Source organism: Echinops telfairi, unplaced genomic scaffold, assembly GCF_000313985.2.
Source record: "Echinops telfairi isolate 266 unplaced genomic scaffold, ASM31398v2 ScPeMD7_7469;HRSCAF=8507_1, whole genome shotgun sequence".
Lineage (NCBI taxonomy): Eukaryota > Metazoa > Chordata > Mammalia > Afrosoricida > Tenrecidae > Echinops > Echinops telfairi.
The window spans coordinates 70,265,861-70,287,125 of record NW_022111373.1 but is presented as its reverse complement, the minus strand read 5'-3'; the positions used below and the strand labels follow the sequence as shown (position 1 = coordinate 70,287,125).

Here is a 21,265-nt window from a genome sequence, read left to right as displayed (position 1 = left end):
AGCTCTCAAGTCTTTTTTTCCGAGGTACCTTTGGGTGGATTTGAACTGCCCACCTGTGGACAGCAGCCAGGAGTGTTAAACAAATGCACCACCCAGGGACTCCATTGAAGGGATGGCAAATGTTATTAGTGCCCTGCCCGATTCTCATCAGCAATCACTGATCCTGTGCATGCCAGGTGCCCTGCAGGTACTTCTTCCTGCAGAGAGCTTCTCTAGCTGGTAGAGTGGGTTCAAGGCAGGCCTGGCAGTCGAAAAGCTTGGGAATGGTTCTCAATCAATGATCACCGACCAACTGGCTGATGGGTTTGAAACACCAAGCGTTAGGTTAGCAGCCAATGCTTAACTCACAGCATCACCAGGTGAAGATGCGTGCCTTCCTCCCCCTTCATGTATTAGCAGGATTAAGTCGGTTATCCAGGCTCTGACCTTAGTTCTCATGTGTCTACCCTATCTCAACCAGCTGTAAATTCTAGTCCGGGTTCTACTTTTTTTGGGAATCCAATCAAAGATAGTCATATGCCTATTTTCCTGTTACTGGATTTCCAAGTTGTTTTCAATGTTGCACTATTTCAAACAAGTTGCAACATTGTTCTATAAATGTCCTAGTACACATAATTTTTTTTTAAAAGAAGTGTGTTTTATCATTGACTTTTAAAAACCTTTTATTGCTAATCGGGTGGTTACAGAGATCACTAGTTTCACATTCAACAATTCATTAGCAATTTGTCTCACCGCATTCCCTTCAAGCCCAGCGTAACACCACTCACTGCACATTTCCTGTTTCTATTCCCCTTTCCTGACCCTTCTGAACTTTGTCCTTGGGTCAATGCTGCCCTTTTAAGTTCAACTGGTTGAGGATTCTAAGGTGTGCGAACCTCACTAGTGCTATTGTTCGCCTTACAGACCTTATTCTTTTGGTGGAAAATTCAGTCATGTGTGTGAATTCAGTTCCTGGCTATAAGGGTGGCCAAGGACTGGTCTCAGGGCTTCCTGAGTAAGCTGGTCATTTCTTATGAGTTTTGTTATACATCTTAACTCATTCTCCAGGACTTTCTTATCTGATCCCTTTGAGAGCAGCTGGTGTGCACATGTATTTTTCTTTCTTACCCAGGAGTGGCGCTGTTGGGTTGAAGAGTATGTGCTTCTTGAGCCATAAGTATTGCCAACATGTTGAAGTCTGATTTGGGAGCCCCGTGTGTAGCCGTTATACACTGGGCTGTGGTCTGCAGTTGGAAACCACCAGCAGCTCCACGGGAGAAGGTCTGGGTTCTCTATGAGAATGCCATACCTGATCACTGTGGTCTTTATTTACATAATTCTAACTATTAGTATCCTTTTACTATTAGTATTTTTTATTCAATTTGTATGCTGAGCAGCTAGGCTATATGCAGAAGAATATAGCTTTAGGATGGAAGGCAGGCTCATTTACAGCTTGCGATATTCAGGTGACACAACCTTGCTTGCTGAAAGCAAGGAGAGCTTGAGGCACTTATTGAGGGACCCCAAGAACTAGCCTTCAGTTTGAATTACAACTGAATAAGTAACGTCATCCTAGAAACAGAAAAAGATCGAAGGTGTTAAGGATTTCAATTTGCTTGTATCCACAATCAAAGGTCAGGGAGTTGGTAGTCAAGAAATCAAATGATCTACTGCATTGGGCAAATCTGTTACACAAGACCTCTGGAGTGTTGAAGGGCAAGGACGTCACTTTAAAGACTGTACTGTACCTACCCCACACCATGTTATTTCAATGGCCTCAAAGGCATGTGGTAGTTGGACACTGAATAAGAAGACCAAAGGATGGATGCATTCGAACGGTGGTCCTGGAGACGAATATTGAAAGTACCATGGACTGCCAAAACAGATCTGTCTTGGAAGAGGTATGGCCAGATGGTGAGACTTTGTCTCATGTACTTTGGACATGTTGTCTGGAGAGACCAGTCCCGGGAGAAGGACATCATGCTCAGTAAAGTGAGGGGGCAGTCAAAGGGGAAGGCTCTCAAGGAGATGGCTCACACAGTGGCTGCAACAGTGGACGGAAGCACAATAATGTGAGGACAGCTCTGGACCAAGTGGTATTTCACTCTGTCATTGTGTAGGTTGCTGTGAGAACCAACTTGAAGGCATCTAACAAGAACAATAATTAGTTGGAATATGTATCAATTTCTATGTATTGATTAGTTGAGTGTTCAGCTCCAGAAACTCCAGACAGCAGTACTTCTGGGTATACTCAAGGCACCATTGTTTTGGCGTGGTTTGTCATTCCTATTTGTTCAGAATTAATTCCTAGAAGTAAAATTTCTGGGTGTAAAACTAGAACATCCTGAATTTTAATTGCTATTATTAATTTTGTACTTTAAAATGGTTGTAACTTACAATACAGAAAATTCTTTGTATACTCTAATAATCTTTGCCAACATAATAGATAAAAGATACGTTCTCAATACTTAATTTTGTGAAGTTTATTTTCTCATTCACTAATTTGGGTTTCTAGGAATATTCATTTGTAATTTATAATATCTTTGAACTTTGAATTTTTGTCACTCTGCTTGCTATTAGATTGCTTTAACCAGAGCACTCTCCATTGCACTGTCCCATGGAGCTTCACTGAAGAGTGGAAACCATACTTCAGGGGTCTCGGGCCTTTTCTTCACTTTTACCCATCAAAAGTTAGTCTTTTACCCACCTCTCACCATCTTTACTGCATAACCAGACTTCTCAGCTCACTGACCCCCTGCTCTGAGGGAACAGACTTTTAAATCAGAATCTGATATACTCAGAATACTTATAGCCTTTGATAAAATTTTCATCTGAATTAGAACCTGTAGTTGTGCTGTGCTTCATGGATTTGCACCGCTCTGTTTCTCTGTCTAGCTCCCATCTCTATGGGCCTCCTTTCAACTCACGCTGTCAGGGGCTCTCACACACGCTGTCCGGGCAGTATGTCAGTGTGGGCAGGTGTAGACCCAACCCTGGACCATGAGGGATTTATATAGTTAGAGTAAGAAATGTTTCACAAGTCGTGTGTGATATAGTCTACTTAGGACTAATGAAGGAAAAACAAAATTAAAAAAATAAAAATCACCACTGAGAAATAATTATCCACAGATCTGAAGCCAACAAAGTCTCTTTTCCTGATGTTAAAATACTTAATTCTTTCGAGAGCAACTTGAAGTAAACGAGAAAATGCCTTCATGTTAGTCATTCTTTTCATACACTTCAAATTTGTACTTAATGCCTTTTTCTTCCTGGACATCAGGAAGAACACCTGGGAACCTGTAAAAGAAAAATGTACTCAGTCAAATAACATGTCAGTGAAAAAACAAACAAACCAAACTCACGGCCATCGAGCAGATGACGACTCATGAGTTATAGAAAAATCTAGCTTTCCTACCTCTCAGCTCAAAGGCACCAACAGTGTACAAAGTGAATGAAAGTTTTGCTTCACTATGGTGTTAACTTGGGTAAATGTGTCAATATGCTATGAAGTTTGTAAGGAAAATTTCAAGCTATACAGAAGACTAGAAAATCAAAAGTATAATTTCTGTTCTAGCTCCCAATCTTTCTACCCAAACTAACTTCTGCTGACAGCGTGTCCTGTGTCTCTCCACTCTTATCATCCCGCTAACATGAAATTTCTTAACAACCTTTCCAAGTTCTTGGTATGAAATTTTCATGTGAGCAAAAGAAAAGGAGAACACAGCCCTTGCCCGTCTCACCCACAAGCGCATGCTGTGCTTCCTGTGGCTTTAAGGCAACATGAATTCAACCCGGGGAGACCCGATCTTTCTACAGTTCCTAAGTGGGAGATCTAAAGAAATGCTCCAGATTAATTAAGGACATCTTACTTACGCTGGGAGAAGTTTGTATTTCTCTAAATCAATTTCAGGAAAAAATGTGTCACTTTCAAATTCCTGCAGGATCCTTGTCAAGAACAGTCTAACATGACCTGGTTGGTCCATGGCTTCCTTTGAAATAAAACAAAAGTTATCAATTTCCTTATTTAGGCTGTATCAAAAGAAGTCGGTTTTTTAAATTAGACAATCAAGTTTAGGGTAGGTAATGAAAAGATATGCTATGTAACTTGCTCTTTGCAAAGCCTGTGGATTAAAAATCGTATGGCTTCATTTGACGAGTGTGCTCCTGTCATGTCGGGAGTACCACTGAGCACCATGAATACTTACAAGTGTGAATTTTAATCTACTCTGGCCACTAGTTTGCTGGTAAGAACTCTTTATATATTTAAATTTACCCTACCATAAATTTGGTTGTCTTACGAATCTCAAATTATCTGATTGCACTCCACAGAAAACCTTACACATGTATACATGGAGTATACATTTTATGCAAATGACACAAGAGTATACTTTCATGAAGCGCTGGCTCAGGAAAACCCCTCGGGCGCACTCAGTACATTCATCTCAGACGCTGTAATGTTTCCATCGCTCAGGTGATGGCTACAATGTCAGTGGGTAATTTATTCTGCTTCTTGTTGCTAATGATTGCACTTGGCCTTGGGTTATTAATGAGTGTTATAACTTACTGCCTAAAGTACTGCTGGTAGTTTCTACAGAAAAAAAAAAAAGATTTTGGGACCAATACATTAAAATTCTAGTAAAAAGTCATGAGTCCTAGAGGTAGCTCTGAAAAAAGAAAAAGCAGCAACTCTTGATCTTCAAAGAGCTTAGAGAGGAAAAATTACTTCTAGGAGTCTGCTATCCATAAAATCCAAACAAAGACATGGGCTAAGTGTTCCTTTTTATTTTTAATAGTATAGCTCACATTAGATCCTTTATCTTCTTGTTCTAAACAAATAAGTTTATATGCTACCATTTCTTACAGTAACAAAAATTACAAAAGCCGAACAGGACTAACCATTACAGTGTTTGAAGTTCTGTATGTAAGTTGATAGTAAAAGGCAGAAAAATGTAAATGTTTCTGTGAGGGGTCAGATAATTTTGACTGTGGGCTATACAGTTTACTTTCATAGGCAAAAGCAACCATAACCAAAAAGTCTAATCTGTGGTAGAATTGATTTTGACTCATAACAAATGTACAGGACAGTGCAGAACTGCCGATGGCATTTTCAAGGTTATATGTATCCTTAAAGACTGCTACATCTTTCTCCCACGGGGTTGCTGGTGGGTTCTAATATCCAGCTTTTAAGTCACAAGCAGAGCACTTGCTCACTGGACCACAGGGCTCCACTGCACAAGGACTGGTCTAGCAGTGATCCAATGAAATGGTACTTACAAAGATAGAGAGGTCTGCCAGATGTGGGACCAGTAACATCTGAATGAACTACAAGCTCTTGTAATGTGAGCTGTGTGCAAACTAATCATTGTCATACTTTATTATTTTTTACATATAAACCAAATTATAGAAATATATTTAAGCACTTACATTGCTTAAAGGATACATTTTCAAGTGAAATTGATACTGAATCATTCATAATGTAGTAAGGGAAAAACAAAAGGGCTCGTTTTCTTAGGAATTTATACTTGGTTCAAAGGAGCAATGGAAAGTGTCCATTTTCCACATTACCCATGAGGAGAATGAGGGGTTGTAGAAACAGAAAGCTAAGAAATGGAGTTTTTATAATTTCATGTAGGGCCATGTGGGATCTCTTCTTTCTAAAACAATTTCAATATGTTAAGTAACCACCACTCCCCAATGGGCAGAGGTTGACATTTTTTTCCTCCTTATACTTGTTATTTTTTCATTTGTGTTTCAAGAGTCAAAGAATTCTACTTATAATCCTTAAAAGTCTTTAAACCTGGAAGTCATTTGGTATTAAAGAAAAAAGAATATATTGTATTATATATCAATTTCCCTTATGATAGGAAATCATATGATCCTTCCCTGTGTCCTCACATCATGCGTAAATAGTTGGAGAAAACTTTATTATTTTAACAATTCATATACATTGTCAGTGCCATCTCTTTCTCAGTAAGAGGTATACTTACCTTAAAGAAAAGGACAATTCAGTTATCTAGGAAGTAGAAAGCAGTCCAGTAGAAATATGATTAACAGGAAAAAAATTTAGGATAGTCTTTAGGTTGGAAACTAAGTGTTTTTGACTTTAAAACTGATCTGTGATTGTTAGATTGACAATCTAACTTGGCTGGGCTATGATTCTCAGTGGTTTGACAATTAGGATGTGGTACCGATAAGATATGACCAATGCAATCATTTCTGTGAAAAGATCTGCTACGAGCAGCAATCAAATGAGAGAGAGTTTCCTCTGGAGTGTGGCTTGCTTCCAAAATATATCCCCAAACTCCAAATTCAGTGCTACCAAATTGGTTCCAACTCATAGCGATCCTGAGACAGGCCAGAACTGCCCCTATGGGTTTCTAAGACTTTTAACTCTTTCAGGTAGGAAGCTTCATTTTCCTCCCTCAGAGTGGCTCATGGTTTTGAACTGATGATCTTGTAAGCCTAGAGATAAATTATCTATGTATCTATGCATCTATCTATCTATCTATCTATCTAACATATATGTGTGTGTTTCACAGGTTTTACTGCTCTAGAGGACCCAGCCTAAGACATTGGACTGTTGTTACTCTTGTGTGCCATTGAGTTTATTCAACTCCTAGCAACCCTATTATCTGACAGAGCAGCACAGTTCCATAGGATTTTCTAGTCTGAAATCTCTCTAGTTGTCCCCCAGGGCTTTTCTCCCTCAGAGATGCTGGTGAGTTCAAAGTGCAGATTAGCAGCTGAGTGCGTAACTACTGCATCACTAAGGGCCCTTGAAATGAGACCAGTGGGGATAGAAACCTCTATGTTTTTATTCAGTAAATTTATAAATTCAAGGTAGTAATGTCTAACTTACTGAGTTAGTTAGTTTATTGGGCCAACCTGGCTGATAAACACATGTGGGATTAATTGAAGAGCAGAGGGATAAATGGCTTGGTGAGCCTCACCTTTCTAGTTCTCCGGTCTCTTGCTTTGTGGTGGTTGCACCAGGGTGCAGCTGCCTTAGCAGTTCCCTGCTTCAGCTTGCAAGGCTGACTTTCTGCAAGACACCCCCAGGGAGAAGCCACGCGGACCTACCCCGATGCAGCCCTGGGTGCAGGAGCAGCCGTGTGAAGACCCCTGCCAGCGCTGAGATGTTTGCACATTCACTGACTCGGCTTTCCTTCTGCAGTCGGCCTCATTGCCTGTTTTGTGAGATGGAGGAGGACTTTGTGGATTGGTGTTGGACATATGGGTTAATGTTGGCACTGGGTTGGGATGTTTTCTTGATGCACACTTAACCTTTATATAAAACTCTCTCTTATATATGAGTTTCTGTGGATTTGTTTCTCTAAAGTACCCAGACTAATACACTTACAGTACTGATAATGTGTTTCCTTTACTCATAGTTGAGTCTTTTAAGGTTCAGACAATGGGCTCTGCCCTATCTCCTGAAAGGAAGTAACCAAACTTCTATTTACAGACACCTCTACTCACCTTGTAAACAGAACTGCCTCCTATGATCCAAACCTTGTCAACTTTATTTCCTAATTCTGGTTGCTCAATGAGTTTTAAGGCACCATCCAGACTTTTGGCAAGAAAATGAGCTCCTTGTGGGGTTTCCCTTAAGTTGAAAACAGAGATCAACAATTAACATCCTTTTCCTAAAATCTAGTATAGTAGGAAACTTATACAACTAAAATGACTATAAATAAGAATTCTTGCACAACACAGATAAAAACACTTAACACATGTATGGCCAATAATTCAACCCAAATTTGAATGCCTATGGTCTACAATGAATTAAAAACCCACATGTAATACTAGACCGGACCTACAGAACAATAGTTGTTTCTGGCTGGGTGGGTATAAAGTGGGTTAACACTTCATTGTGCGAATGTTGAACATGTACATAAACCAAGAGGCATTCGTTCGAATAGAACAAGGAATACTTTATGGTTTAAAATCAGGAAAGGTGAGAATCAGGGTTGTATTCTCTCATCATACTGATGCAATTTGTAGGCTGAGCAATTAATCCGAGAAGCCTGACTATAAGAAAAATGTGGCATTAGGTTTGGAGGAAAGCTTATTAAGAACTTGAGATGTGCAGATGACACAACTTTGCTTGAAACACTTGCTAATGGAGATCAAAGAGCACAGCCTTCAGGATGGACTACAACACAATTAGAGAAACCAGGTCTTCGCCACTGTACCTGTAGACCACGTCATGATAAAATGGAGAAAGGATTGAGGTTGTCAAGGATTTCACCTTGCTTGGATCCACAATCCATGTTCACGAAGCAGCAGTCAGGGAATCAAACAATGTATTGCATGCAGCAAATCTGCCACCCAAGACCTCTTTACAGTGGACTGCAAGAAGGACAAACACTTCTGTCTTGGAACAAGAATATCGCTTAGATGGGGGGGATGGTGAAATTTCATCTCAAGGTTCCTGAAAAAAGCTACTATGCTTGGGAAAGTGGAAGGTCAATGAAAAAGATTCTTTGGACATGGATTGACACAGGGGCTGCAACAATGGGCTCAAACCTAACACCGAGTCTGATACAGAACCGGGCAGTGTTAACGTTCTGCTGTACACAGGGGGCCTATGAGTCAGAATCGACCCAATAGCACCTAACACAGCAACAATAATGTGTCAGATACTGAACGATATAGCAGGCATCAAGAGAAACACAGTCACCAAACCAAAAGCATCTGGTTGACAGTCAAGCATTTCAGGAAGTAGCATATCATTAAGAAGCGACACGACTGAGGGAACTTGAAGCTGCACTAAAGACATCAGTGAGCAAGGCTCAAGGACTTGATGAAATACCAACAGAAGTGTTTCAACGAATAGATGCAGTGCTGGAAACAATCCTTGTCTAAGCCAAGAAATTTGAAAGATAGATCCCTGGCCAATCAAATAGAAGAGATCCATATTTTTCCCCATTCCAAAGAAAGGGGATACAAGAGAATATTGACATTATGGAAAAATGTCATTAGTATATGCAAGAGAAGTTTGGCTGAAGATCATTCAAAGTGGTTATAGCAATACACGTACAAAGAACTGCTAGAAATTCAAGGTAGATTCAGAAGAGGATGTGGACTAAAGGATATCGGATGGATAATGGCTGAAAGTGAAGAATACTAGATTGTATTTATTGACTGCAAAAGCATTTGACTGTGTGGATCATTAAGAAATTACGGATCACATCTCAAAGAATGGGGATTCCACAGCCCACTTAACTGTGGTCACAGAGAACCTTTACATAGACCACTAGGGACTTTTTGAACCATCAGGAAAGGTGTGAGTCAAGGTTGTATACTTTCACCATATTTATTCAATTCGGATGAGCAAATAATCCAAGAAACTGGATTACATGAGGAACACAGTATCAGGATTTAAAGAAGACTAACAATATATGAAATGCTGATGACATAACCTTAATTACTGAAAGTCTAGAGGACTTAAAGCCCTTAGTGATGAAGATTAGCTATTACAGTCTGTGAGAAACTGAGAACCGGGAAGAGAGTGTATCTGGACAAATTCTCTATGCTCATAATTAAGAATTAAGTGTCTGGGAGGTAGACTGGTGGAGGAAGGCCTTCAGATTTGAGAGTTGGAGATGAATCCCAACGTTCTGCGGACTAAAAATCACCCCCACAATCTCCCTGCCAGACTAGGCTGCTGAAAGATGTTCCGATTAAGCACAGGGCTGCTCTCTAGTGGGTCCAGAGGCTATCTGCCATGGGAAGCAACCAGACCTATTATCACTCCACCCTAAATCTGGCCCACTCCCTTCTGAGAAGGATCCTAGATTATTCCCCAGGATAAGAACTCAGGACACCTAAGGTCAAGCCTGCTCAGGGATGGCAAAGGTTAAGTAGCCATCTTAACTCTAGAACCCACCCATCTTGTTATGTATGTGCCTTCCTGTCACATGTATGCCCCTAGTACATCCCTTCCGGTTACCTATGTGCTTATTGGGGCTTCCTAGCCCATGACTCTATAAGCCTGTCAGAATATACATTAGCTCTCTGTGGGTTTCCAGTCTCCAGGGATGAGGTGAGCTTTATCTGATGTTTCTTTAATTCACCCTTTAATTATACAATGACCCCTTAGGACCTATTGGGTTGTGGAGGCTGGTCCCCACAACAGCCTTCAGTATGGATTATACCTCAACATACAGAAAGTAAAAATCCTCACTACTTGATCAATAGGCATCATCCCAGCAAGCTGAAAAGAGTCACATTGTCAAGGATTTCATTTTAGTTGGATCCACAATCAGCTCCTATGGAAATATGTCAAGAAATCAAACAATGTACTTTATTAGGTAAATCCCTGCAAAAGACCCTTAAAAGTATTAAAACGCAAAGATGTCTCTTTGAGGAATATAGTGAACCTGACCCAAGCCATGATACTCTCAAATGACTCATATCCATGTGAAAGTTGGACAGTGAATAAAGAAGACTGAAGAATTTATACCTTTGATTTATGGTGCTGGTGAAGAATATCGGCTATACCATGGACTTCCAGGAGACAGGAAAATCTAGCTTGGAGGAAATACTGTATAGTATCCCTTAGAAGCGATGATAGCAAGACTTTGTACTTTGGACCTATGACCTGTTTGGACCAGTCCCCAGAATACGACAACATGCATGGTAAAGTAGAGGGTCAGTGAAGTACAGGAGACTCACTACTTCTAGATGGACCAACATAGTGACTGTAGCAATAGGCTTAAACATGACAGTTGTGAGGATAGCACAGGACCAGGCAGTGTTTCCTTCTAGTCTACGTCGCCGGGTCACTCGGAGTTGGAATCCACGTGAATACACGGAACACACTCAGTACACACAATCTAACAGGGAAAAAGGTTAATTTCAATATTGACACTGGCTAGTCTCACGTCTTCCCAACTCCAATACCCTTCACTGTCACAGGGGTTGTGCAATTCATTTTATAAATGAGTTACCACACAATAATCTGTCTTCACAATAATTAGGAGCAGAACAGAGATTACAATTCAATGTCAAGTTCTTAGCCTGGTGCTTAAAAAAGTACAAGTCTTTCAACTAATAGTAACGACAAACTCTTGTTCACTCAAGAAATCAAATTGTTAATTCTCTTGGCTTCTTCTTACCTCTTTTTGACACATGTAATTATTTTACCCTTTGTTTCATTAAAGGAGTTGGGATAGAGCAAAGAATATATTTTGACTCATAAAAAAGGCATGGAAGCCACAAAAAGTTAAGTGTGCCAAGGGATCGCCTGTGGTATCGTGACATTGTAGTTGCTAGGATGGATCAGACTATTCAGGGAGAGAACTGATTCTGGAAAAACTATGATGACTTACAGTTGGGGGTGGACATAGTGTAGTTATAAAGTCTAAGATCATTAAAATTTGAAAAGCAAAATTCACTAACTGCCATCCAGTTGATTCCAACTCTGAAGAGTGTGTGGCCATTGCAATGATTACTGAACTCAGCAAAGATGTACAGCATGCTGTGGGAGGGACGGCTGGTGTCAGACAGACTTGGCAAACAGGCTGGTGGTTGAAGGTATGTCTAACTTCCAGTATATGGGAATCAGCCTGAGACTGTTCATTATTCTTTCTCCATCCACTCAAAGTCAGGAGACATTTGACACCACCACACCAATTTTACCACATTCACTACACCATCATTAACAATGGCTATTAGCTGAGGTAAGGCGATGTTATAGTAGCAGGGATGGCGGAATCCCTAATGTAGCTCAAACTGTTCATGCACTTGGATGTTAATGGAAAGGTCACAGGCAACTCAGAGGAAAGTGGTGGTAATCTACTTCTTAAAAATGATTAAAAATAACAATCAGCCAGCAGTTTTACTGTGACACACGTAGTTTCACCCTGGCTTGGAATTGACCCACTGACCTTCAAAGTCAGGTCTCGCTGGCGTCCTGTGAGCCAGGTTAGTCTTTGCTAAGCCGGGTGGGGAGGGAACTGCAGCATGACGAGGAGGAAGACTTAACCATTGTGGAGAAAATGCTTGTGGGACGGGAAAATGGTATGTACCATGAAAATGGTAGGTCACTTTTATAGATTAAATATTTTTATGGATCACAGCATCGTATATAGGCAATTCTGGGCCTTCAAGACTGCAGCATGGTGGTAAAAACAAAAAAACCCAAACATTTTAAAACAGCTTTTCTGAGATATAAATTGCTCACCATTAATTTACTCTCCAGCGCTCAGCCAAAGGATTTTGAGACTCTTCAGAGTTAGGCATCCACTTCCACTGCCTAAGCATCGCTGGGACCCCAAGAGAAACCTCGTGCCCAGGAGCAGTCATTTCTGTCTCCTCACGCTCAGGCTCTGGTAACCACTAACCTACTCCGTCTCTCTGGATCTGCCGATTCTGGGCATTTCATATAAATGCAGTTATACCACATCTGGCCTTTTGTGCTTGGCCTCTTCTACTTCATACTCATACTTTCAAGGCCTGTCCGGTATTGTAGCATGACAGTATTTCAATTCCTTTTTATAATTCATAATAACATCCCATGGCATGACTTTATCATATTTTATTGGGGTGTTCAACCATTGACAGACATTTGGGTTCTTCTGTTCTTTGGCTATTATGAATAGTGTCGCTACACACGTTTCTGTACAAGTATGTATGTGGGAAGTCTTTAATTTTCCTGGGTATATAACTAGGAATGGAATTTTTGGGTCATATACGGGCTACAAACCACGAGGTCAACAGTTCAAACCCACCAGCTGCTTCTCCAGATGCGAGGATGCTGTTTGCATCCAGTCTCTGGAGAAAGAGTTTCAGAAACCATACACAGGGGCGTTGAGTCGGAATGGACTCAATAGCCGTCGAGGGTCTGATAGCTTTATGCTTAATTACTTGAGGAAATTCCTGGTTTCCATATGTGATTGCTAACCGTTTCTTTTAAAGCCACAACTTTATTTGCATAGAAAGCTTTCCAAAAGGACTTTATCCCCTATCTTATTAAGAAAATTACCCCGAATGAGTATCTGAAAATAAATTTTGGGATTATTTTGGGCTGTGTTGTTCGGTGCTGTTGGGCTGGCTCTGACTTACGGTGACCGGAGGTACACAAGAATGAACCATGGCCAGGCCTTGCCCACAGGACATTCTCACAACTGTTACATTAGATCCGACCCTTGTAGCTCCTGTGGCAAGGACTGCAGCCTTCAGTATAGGTTACAACTCAGTGGAAAAACCCAAATCCTCCCACCTGGACCAACAGGTAACATCAAGATAAATGGGGAAAAGATTGAAGTTGTCAAGGATTTCATCTTGCTTAGATCCACAATCAATGCTCATGGAAGCAGTAGTTAAGAGATCACACTACACATGGCACCAAACCTCTTTCAAGTATTGAAAAAGCAAGGTTACTTTGAGGGTTAGGGTACACCTGAGCCAAGCCATGGTATTTTGCATCACCTCATATGCATGTGAAATTTGGACACTGAATAAGGAAGAATGAAGAAGTGAAGCATTTGAATTGTGGTACTTGCGAAGAATGCTGAAAGTACTGTGGCCTGCCAAAAGAACAGGCAAATCTGTCTTGGGAGTCCAGCTGGAATGATCCACAGAAGCAAGGATAAGGAGACTTAGTCTTATGTACTCAGGAGAGATCAGTCCCTGGAGATGGAGGGACAGTGAAAAAGGGAGGTGGCTTGATGGTGGCTGCAACCACGGGCTCCAGTATGAGGACAACTGAGAGGATGGGGTAGGACAAGGCGGGGCTACGTTCTAGTGCACGGATGGGGTAGGACCAGGCGGGGCTACGTGCTAGTGCACGCAAGGTCACTGTGAGTCAACATTGACTTGACGATGACTAACAGTAACAGTTGTGTCAATCCATTTAGGTGAGGGTCTTCCTCTTTTTGGGAGGGGAGAGTGAGAAACCTGGCCATCTCAAAGGCTGCCCTCGATACATTTTGACCTTTTATTTAAGCCCTAGTGGTTGTTGACATACCACCGGTGCTCAGTGTACGTGTTGTAGGCTGGCCAGTAGGAAAGCAGAGGGGCAAAACATGAACTCCGAAACTTTACAACCAACCTAGCATGTCTATTTCTCAGCATGCTTCATAATGAAAACTTACGGTTTTCTGCCTTTTACTTTTTAAAAAGAAAAAGGGACCCGCATGAACAAATGTTACATATAAACACCTAAGAAGCAACCGTTCCACCAACCAACCCAAACTCACTGCCACTGAGACGTTCCGACTCATGGTGGGGCGCCCTATATCTTTAAGAAAGCAGGCTGCCAAATCTTCTTCCCCAGGGGTGGCTTGTAGGCTCAAAACCGTCAGTTTCTTGGGTAGCAGCTGAGCGCTTAACCACCATGTCACCAGGGCTCCGCCACACTTCGCTGGGGGGTGGTTTGGAGGGGTCAAGGTCATAAAGAAGCAATTATCTTTGGAGATGAATTGCAGGCTCCAGTGAATATCTCCCCCACTGAGATTTGTTTTAGCTCAAGCTAGCCATGAATAAACTTTTATAGTCAAGAATATGGAATTAAGGAGGCTCTGGGAATAGCAAGACAGTCTGTGGGATTTGCAGTCTACCAAGTAACGAAAGAATCGGAATATCCTAGCAACCAGGAGCAAGAGAACATGAGGGGTGAGACAGACGGCAAGATGCACATCTACCTAGTTCCCAGCACCCACCAGCCACCCGCTTACAGATGTTGACACACTTTCCTCCACGTTTCCACCTGTGCCAGATGGGGAGGGATTTGGGAGAAAGAGCTTTCTAGGAGCCTGAGTCCCCCGAGGCTATGTGAGGCTTCTGACTTTCACATATGGTCTCTTAAGAAGTCCCTTTTGGTTTAGGAGTTCTGGTCGTGGTTGCAGCGTTGGACAGCGACCCACAAGGTCAGCTGACTGAAACCACCAGCCACTTCCGTGGCTTTCTCTTCCTGTAAAGCAGTGGTTCTCAACCATCCTAATGCCTCACTCCTTTAATACAGTTCCTTATGTTGTAGTGACCCCCCCAACCATAACATTATTTTCATTGCTACTTCTTAACTGTCATTTTGCTACTGTTATGAATCATTCAACCCCCAAAGGGGTCGCGACCCACAGTTGAGAACCACTGCAATAGAGTTACAGTTTCAGAAACTCAAGAGGCAGTTCTACACCCTGCCCTACGGGTGGCAGTGAGGCGGCATCCACTCAATGACAGCGAGTTTGGGGTTTCTGGTTTGTCAGTTTAGCTCAAGTTTCATTGATCTTTATAAACAAACTTTGTTTCCACTGATCTCTCATTTCTCTACCTCAGCACTGATCCATTTCCTGTCTTCTGGTTCTTTGCGTTTGCTCGTCTTTTACTAATTCACATAGTAAAGTTAGAGTATTGATTTATCTTTTTTCCTTTTGATCTTACAGCTAGCTGTTACGTTTTTCGCTGAACATCGCCTTTGCTGGGCCTTGGCAGTCTGATGTACTTTCTTTTTGCTCTGACTCTTTTGACAGTTTAGTTTCTTCCTGTTATTCATTTCCAATTCATCCCATGGTAGTCTTTTTTGATATAGCTAGGCTGGGGTTCCTGGTTATTCAAACATGAATGGAGGTGTACCGTGAGAAAGTAATTGTGCTTCAAATCCATCAGGTAGCTTTAAGTAGGGGGCATTCTAGATAATCTGAGCTGGGCTGAGCCAATCCGCTGAGGGGTCTTATAGAGCTGTTTCCCTGAAGAAATTCCACCTGTGGACACAGTGTGAGCCTGTGTCTGCTCTTCTTGACATTCTAGCCTACAGATTTCTGTCCTTGTTCGGCCAGGCCCTATATTGTGCAAACAGACTCCTTGTAATGAATCTGTCAGTAGAGGTCTTCTAAGGGTTCTGCTTCCCCAGCTACCCTCTTGATTAATACAAATGGCAAAGGAATTATATGACCACTGTTCTCAAACAGGCAGGGCCCTAAGATTATGTATTTTCGGTGTGATTATATTAGCATGATATATTAATTGGAAGAACAATAGCATAGGCCAATTCCAAACTTGCCCCAAAGGTCTACTTCAGTTCTACCCCACCCTACCCAAGTTCTACCCCACCCTCCCCTGAAACCCAGGGGGAAATTTTAGTGGGTTACAACCAAGCTTTTTTCCCTGTTTCTTTCTCTCTTTTTTTCTTTCGGAAAAAAGAAATAGAAATCAGGGTATGTCAGGTAAATAACATGGAAACATTGACCAAACTACATTGCCAGGCATCGGAAACTGTCTACTCCAAGGCTTGAAAGGGCAGGAAAATCCTGAGGCCAACTCATCTCTGAGAAGCCTTAGGGCTATTTCAACACTTAGACATTTTCTTCTGCTAGATGCAAGATAGATAACACAATGTGATTTGAGGGTTGTGGTTAATAAGAATTATAGGGTACACAATTCTGACTGGTTCAGCCCATCCTATAATGTACATCTTACTGCATTTAGGACTGGGCCCAGAGAGAGGATAATATCTTGATTTGGAATAATTCCCCAAACAGATATTTTGATGTGAAACTAAACAAAGTTATTAACTATACCATGCATTTGATATTTTGAGTCTACTGCATAATGTTTCAGGAAACATGTCAATCTTTTTATTGTTTACTTTAACTTTTCAAGGTTATGAGCCAGAGAAAGTTATTGTTATATGGCAGAAATGACTGCTTATTCATTGCCCGTAATCACTTGACTGATATGAAGTATCTTCATCAACAGCTTCTTTCCACCCACCTCAGTGGGTCATACACAGGCGAGTCTTACAGTGAATGTAAATGACAGTACTTACGTGAGTTCTCTACTGAGAACTAAATTAATCCTATCTTTCAAAGGCCTATTCTTCTCAGGAATGGAGAACCAGGTCTTCCTACCCATAATCACCAAATTCTGTTTACCTGTAAAACCCACAAAAATATAAGTATAATCTTTGGGAAAAGTAAATCAGTTTCAGACTGCCCAATCTATGTGAATATGCACCGCTAACTAAACTCACTGCCACCAGGTTAATTCTGACTCATGGAAACCAGATAAGGCAGGGAAGAACTGTGCCCCCCACCCCGCACCAAGATCTCTTAAACTGTAACTCTTTAGGGGAGTAAAAAGCCTCACCCTTCTCCCTAGGGGCGGTTGGTGATTTCAAACTACTGACTTCGAGGCTAGCAGCCCTATGCGTAACCACTATGCAGCCAGGACTCCTATATGCACACGTACAGGTTATAATATATAATTTATATAAATTACATTTTACATATGCTCACATATATCAGTTATTTGGACATGTTTTCAGGAGAGACTAGTCCCTGGAGAAGGACATTGTGCTTGATAAAGTACAGGGACAGTGGAAAAGGAAGACCTCTGCACAAGATGGTCTGACACAGTGGCTGCAACAAGGGGCTCAAATGTAAGAACAACTGTGAGGATGGCACAAGGCTGGGCAGTGGTTCACTCAGTTGGGCGTAAGGTCACGATGCCTGGGAATAGACGCGACAGTACCTAACAATGACAGCACACTTAGCAGTGGTTCTAGACGTAGTTCTAACCCTAACCATAACCTTAGGCTAGAGGCCTAAGGTGACCAGACGTCCCGATTTGGGGCGTTTTTAAAAAGTCCCAATGTTTGGAAAGAATGCACGACAAGCTAGGGAACGGTCTATTTGGTCCATATAGACCAAATTTTTAATCAAGAACACCCCACACCCATCAATGGTGTCCCACTTTAAATCTGGTCACCTTACTCTAGCCTGCCCTTTCTACACCCCGTCACACACGAGACATATGGAGACAGTTGAAAACATACATGGAGAGGGGTAGAAACATACAGAAATGACACATTTGGCACATGTTCATTCATTAAAAAAGTACTGTATTTACTAAAAACTAGGCAAAAAGGCTGGGAATTACATTCTTTCCCTATTACCAGAACACACCTTGAATTCTTTAGCTTTGGGAACTTTCTTATTTATTTCGACCAGTAATTTAAAGAGCCAAATCAACGGGCCTTGTCTCTGACCTGCTGCAAAGCGCTGCACCTTCGGCTCCTTTCTGATATCGTTTCTGTTTCTACCTCTTGTTCCCTTTTAGACTTGTCTCTCAACTTTTACATGGGGTCTCCTTCCTAAGGAGCCCTGATGGTGCTACTGGGTAAGTGTTGGATTGCTAAGACCATGTTGGCAGTTCAAATCCAAGTGTGGGAAACAGAAGGATTTCTCTCAAGCTGTCTCCCCCAAATATATACCAGACTTAGCTGCTTGAGAATGACTGTACACTTGGGGGTCATCAGGAGTGGATTGGGGGTCATTCTCCCTGAGCGTTATCAGCTATCTAGACCAAGCAGACACCACTGTTTATCCCACAATGAGTAGGGCCCAGAGTTATCAGCTGTCTAGACCAAGCAAACACCACTGTTTATCCCACAACAAGTAGGCCCCACACCCTTCTAATAAGGATAGTAGTTGTCTGTTTCCTTGTAGGAAATACCAGAGAGGTCAAACCCGCCCAAGGATGAACAAGATTAGACTGCCATCATGAATCTAGGGTCCGCCCATCTTGTCACATGTATACCCCTAGACCTTCCCATTCCTATAGGCACACCTCTAGCTCATCCCTTCTTGTTACGCTTATATCTATCATAGATCCCCTTCCTACAATGTGTATGCCAATTGTACTGCCCCTTCCTGTGACGTGATTCTGTAATCATGTCCCCCTAAAGTGATATAATGCGTGGTTAGCAATAAAGAAAGGAGGCTCCCCGGTTCTCGGCCCCGAGGCTGCTCCTGCTCTCGTGGCCAGGTCTCCACCCCGAGGACCACCAAGCGTGGCTGAGGTGAACAATGCTACCATGAATTGTGTCTGACTCCATTTATTCCAATCTCTCCTCTAACTCTCACACTATGACTTTACTATAACATTTACTTATTATCACTGTACAATTGCGCCTACCGGACCTGATGATTTGTGGGGTCCCCTCTCCCCCTTAACCCCACATCCAAGTTGCTTCTTGGGAAAAAATGAAGCTATTGTGCTCCTGTAAGAAGCCCTCTCTATAGGCTTGCTATGCGTGGGAATGTACTTGATGGCGGTGTGTTTGGGTCCCTCCCTTCATTTGTCTCCTCGGTTGTCCTCTTTGCTTCAGTGGCTGATTGTCCTGGATGTGTGAGTGGCACCTCAAAACTGCTACAATCTCCAGGGCACTTTTTCTCATTCCTGACTTTTCATGTCATTCAGACGCTACACTGAAAGCCTTGGAGTTCAACTTTCAGGGTCTCTAACTGATGTAATACTGAACAGTCTTGGAGTCCCATGCTTTCCCTCCACAGCCCTCCATGCTACTAACTGACGTAGGATGTAGAACATTGTCTTTGTGAACTATGTTATGCCAACTGACCTTGATGTACCCCAGACCACGGCTCTGATCGTTCAGGTCCAGTGACTTATTCCCTCAAGCTGTTTGGTTATGAAGTTCTTAGAACTTTGCCCCCTGAATGCTTTACCACATTCATAAACATAGTGGCAGCAAAAGTTACAAATACCCTCTGTCAATCTGTGTGTGTGTGTGTGTATATATATATACATACATACATATATATATTTATATATATGGTTATTATGTCCACGTTTTGTCTCACACCCATTCAGCTGCACCTTTATCCACGCTTCTAATTGTAGGCCACAGTTATTGCAGGATTGTGCATAAAACAGTATTTACCTCTGGTTGCCTTTTAACTCTAGCCCTCTTCCCAGTGTCCTCCCCACCTCCATCCTTTTTGGGTGACCTCTCTTTTATTGTTTATGGCTTTATGCCAATTATTGCCCAATACCTGAATTTTATGAACAAGCCCATATGATTTCAAGGGGGAAAAATGAAATTTTGAATAAACCTTGGGAACTGCACACAGATCTCAGCTAGGGAAAAGATTCCAGATTAACAAAGGAAACGTTCCAATTTAATATTTGCACTGGCAAACTTATTCCATCAAGAACTTTGGGGGCCAGGTGAACCTGAATCCCTTAAAACACCCACAATACCTTCTACTGAAGAGGAAGTGGTCGTGGTCATTCTCTGGAAATACTGGAATTCATTCCTGCAAGTCAGAGAAACACAGCATTAGACGTTTCCCCGTGGGCTCAGGCTGTAACATGCGTGATGACAGAGTGCACGGGGTGGGCGACCACGGCCTGGGAGCTGCGGGGAGGCCTCGGAGCAGCACGACTGGGTCGGCAACCAACGACCCAGCGTCTTGGCCAGGTCGTGTTTAGGCAACTGGGGTCTTCGACTCGGCTCAGGTCAAAATAATTCCGATTCTCCAGCAGCGAGTCGGCAAGGCGCGTCTCCACCCGGTACCAGCCACGGTTTCCCCGCCCCGGCAGGTACCTGAGCATGGGCCAGGGGAGGTTTCCGTTCTTGCCGATGCCCAGATTTGGGGACACAGCGGCGATGCAGTTTAGTGGAGGAGCCATGAGAACAACTATGAACACCTCAGAGCGCAGCTCGAGTCCTGGGTTCCCGCGAAGCTTGGCGCGAAATTGCCGTCACCCCGCCCCCTTGGTCCGATTTGTGCAGGCGAGGCCCCGCCCCTAACCCCGCCCCGGCGCACGACTGGGTCGCGGCGTGCTCGCGGCCGCGGACGCCTGGGAACTGTGGCCGCGGGGTCGCGCTCTCAGCTCGGCCCTACCCACCAGACTGCCATTCCGGCCCAGCTATGTCCCGCCGGAAGCTGGCCTCAGGCGGCGCCGAGGACGCCGGCCCAGCTCCTGCAAGGCAAGCGGTTTTGAGCAGATTCTTCCGATCTGCGGGGAGTGTGAAGTCCACCTCCTCCCCCACGGTTGCAGCCGAGAAGGCAGACCCCGACTCCGCAGCGCCCCCAGCGTCCACTTCCCCAGCCGGACGGCTGCCTCACGCGGTGAGCTTGGTCCAGCAGGGGGCGGGGCCATGGGGGCGGAGCTTGCAGGGCCGGAAGGAGAAGGAGAGGACATGGAGGGAAACCGCGGCCTGAGGGGGTCGGATGGGAAGGGGTGGAGCCCGGGGAGGAAAAGGTGAGAAACATTTTGGAGTAGTTAAAGGTTTTTAGTTTCTAGTGAAAACAGACTTGATGGGATGGATGTATGGATTGTTAGAAGAGCTCTCAATAAAATGTTTATTAAAAAAAAGAAGTAGAGCTTTCGAAACAACCCTACTTTGACCTGTAGGGTACCTCTTAGTCATATGAAACCCAAATCAAACTCACTGCCATCAAGTCGGTGTCAACACACGGTGATCCCATAGGACTGAGTAGAATGGCGCCTGTAGGTTTCAGGGACTGTAACT

The 21,265-nt window shown here is 42.9% G+C and overlaps 2 protein-coding genes across 3 annotated transcripts in view; one reads left to right on the top strand and one right to left on the bottom strand.

Annotated features, from left to right (window-relative positions):
• Positions 1 to 2,447: 2,447 nt before the first annotated feature.
• On the bottom strand, positions 2,448 to 20,809 carry DHFR (dihydrofolate reductase). 2 transcript variants are annotated; one of them, XM_045285309.1, is made up of 6 exons: positions 20,638 to 20,809; positions 19,987 to 20,042; positions 16,751 to 16,856; positions 7,459 to 7,585; positions 3,853 to 3,968; positions 2,448 to 3,276 (listed from the first exon to the last, which is right to left on the bottom strand). In XM_045285309.1, the coding sequence occupies exons 1-6, from the start codon at positions 20,646 to 20,648 to the stop codon at positions 3,198 to 3,200; spliced, it is 495 nt and encodes a 164-aa protein (XP_045141244.1). In that variant the 5' UTR covers positions 20,649 to 20,809; the 3' UTR covers positions 2,448 to 3,197. The 2 variants fall into 2 exon arrangements, with proteins under 2 accessions (XP_045141244.1, XP_004703566.1); XM_004703509.2 differs by lacking the exon at positions 20,638 to 20,809 and adding an exon at positions 20,333 to 20,442.
• MSH3 (mutS homolog 3) overlaps positions 20,625 to 21,265 on the top strand; it is a 198,399-nt gene continuing 197,758 nt past the window's right edge. The window contains 1 exon segment of the mRNA XM_045285208.1: positions 20,625 to 20,861. Within this exon segment, the coding sequence (XP_045141143.1) occupies positions 20,661 to 20,861 (201 nt within the window). The 5' untranslated portion in view covers positions 20,625 to 20,660.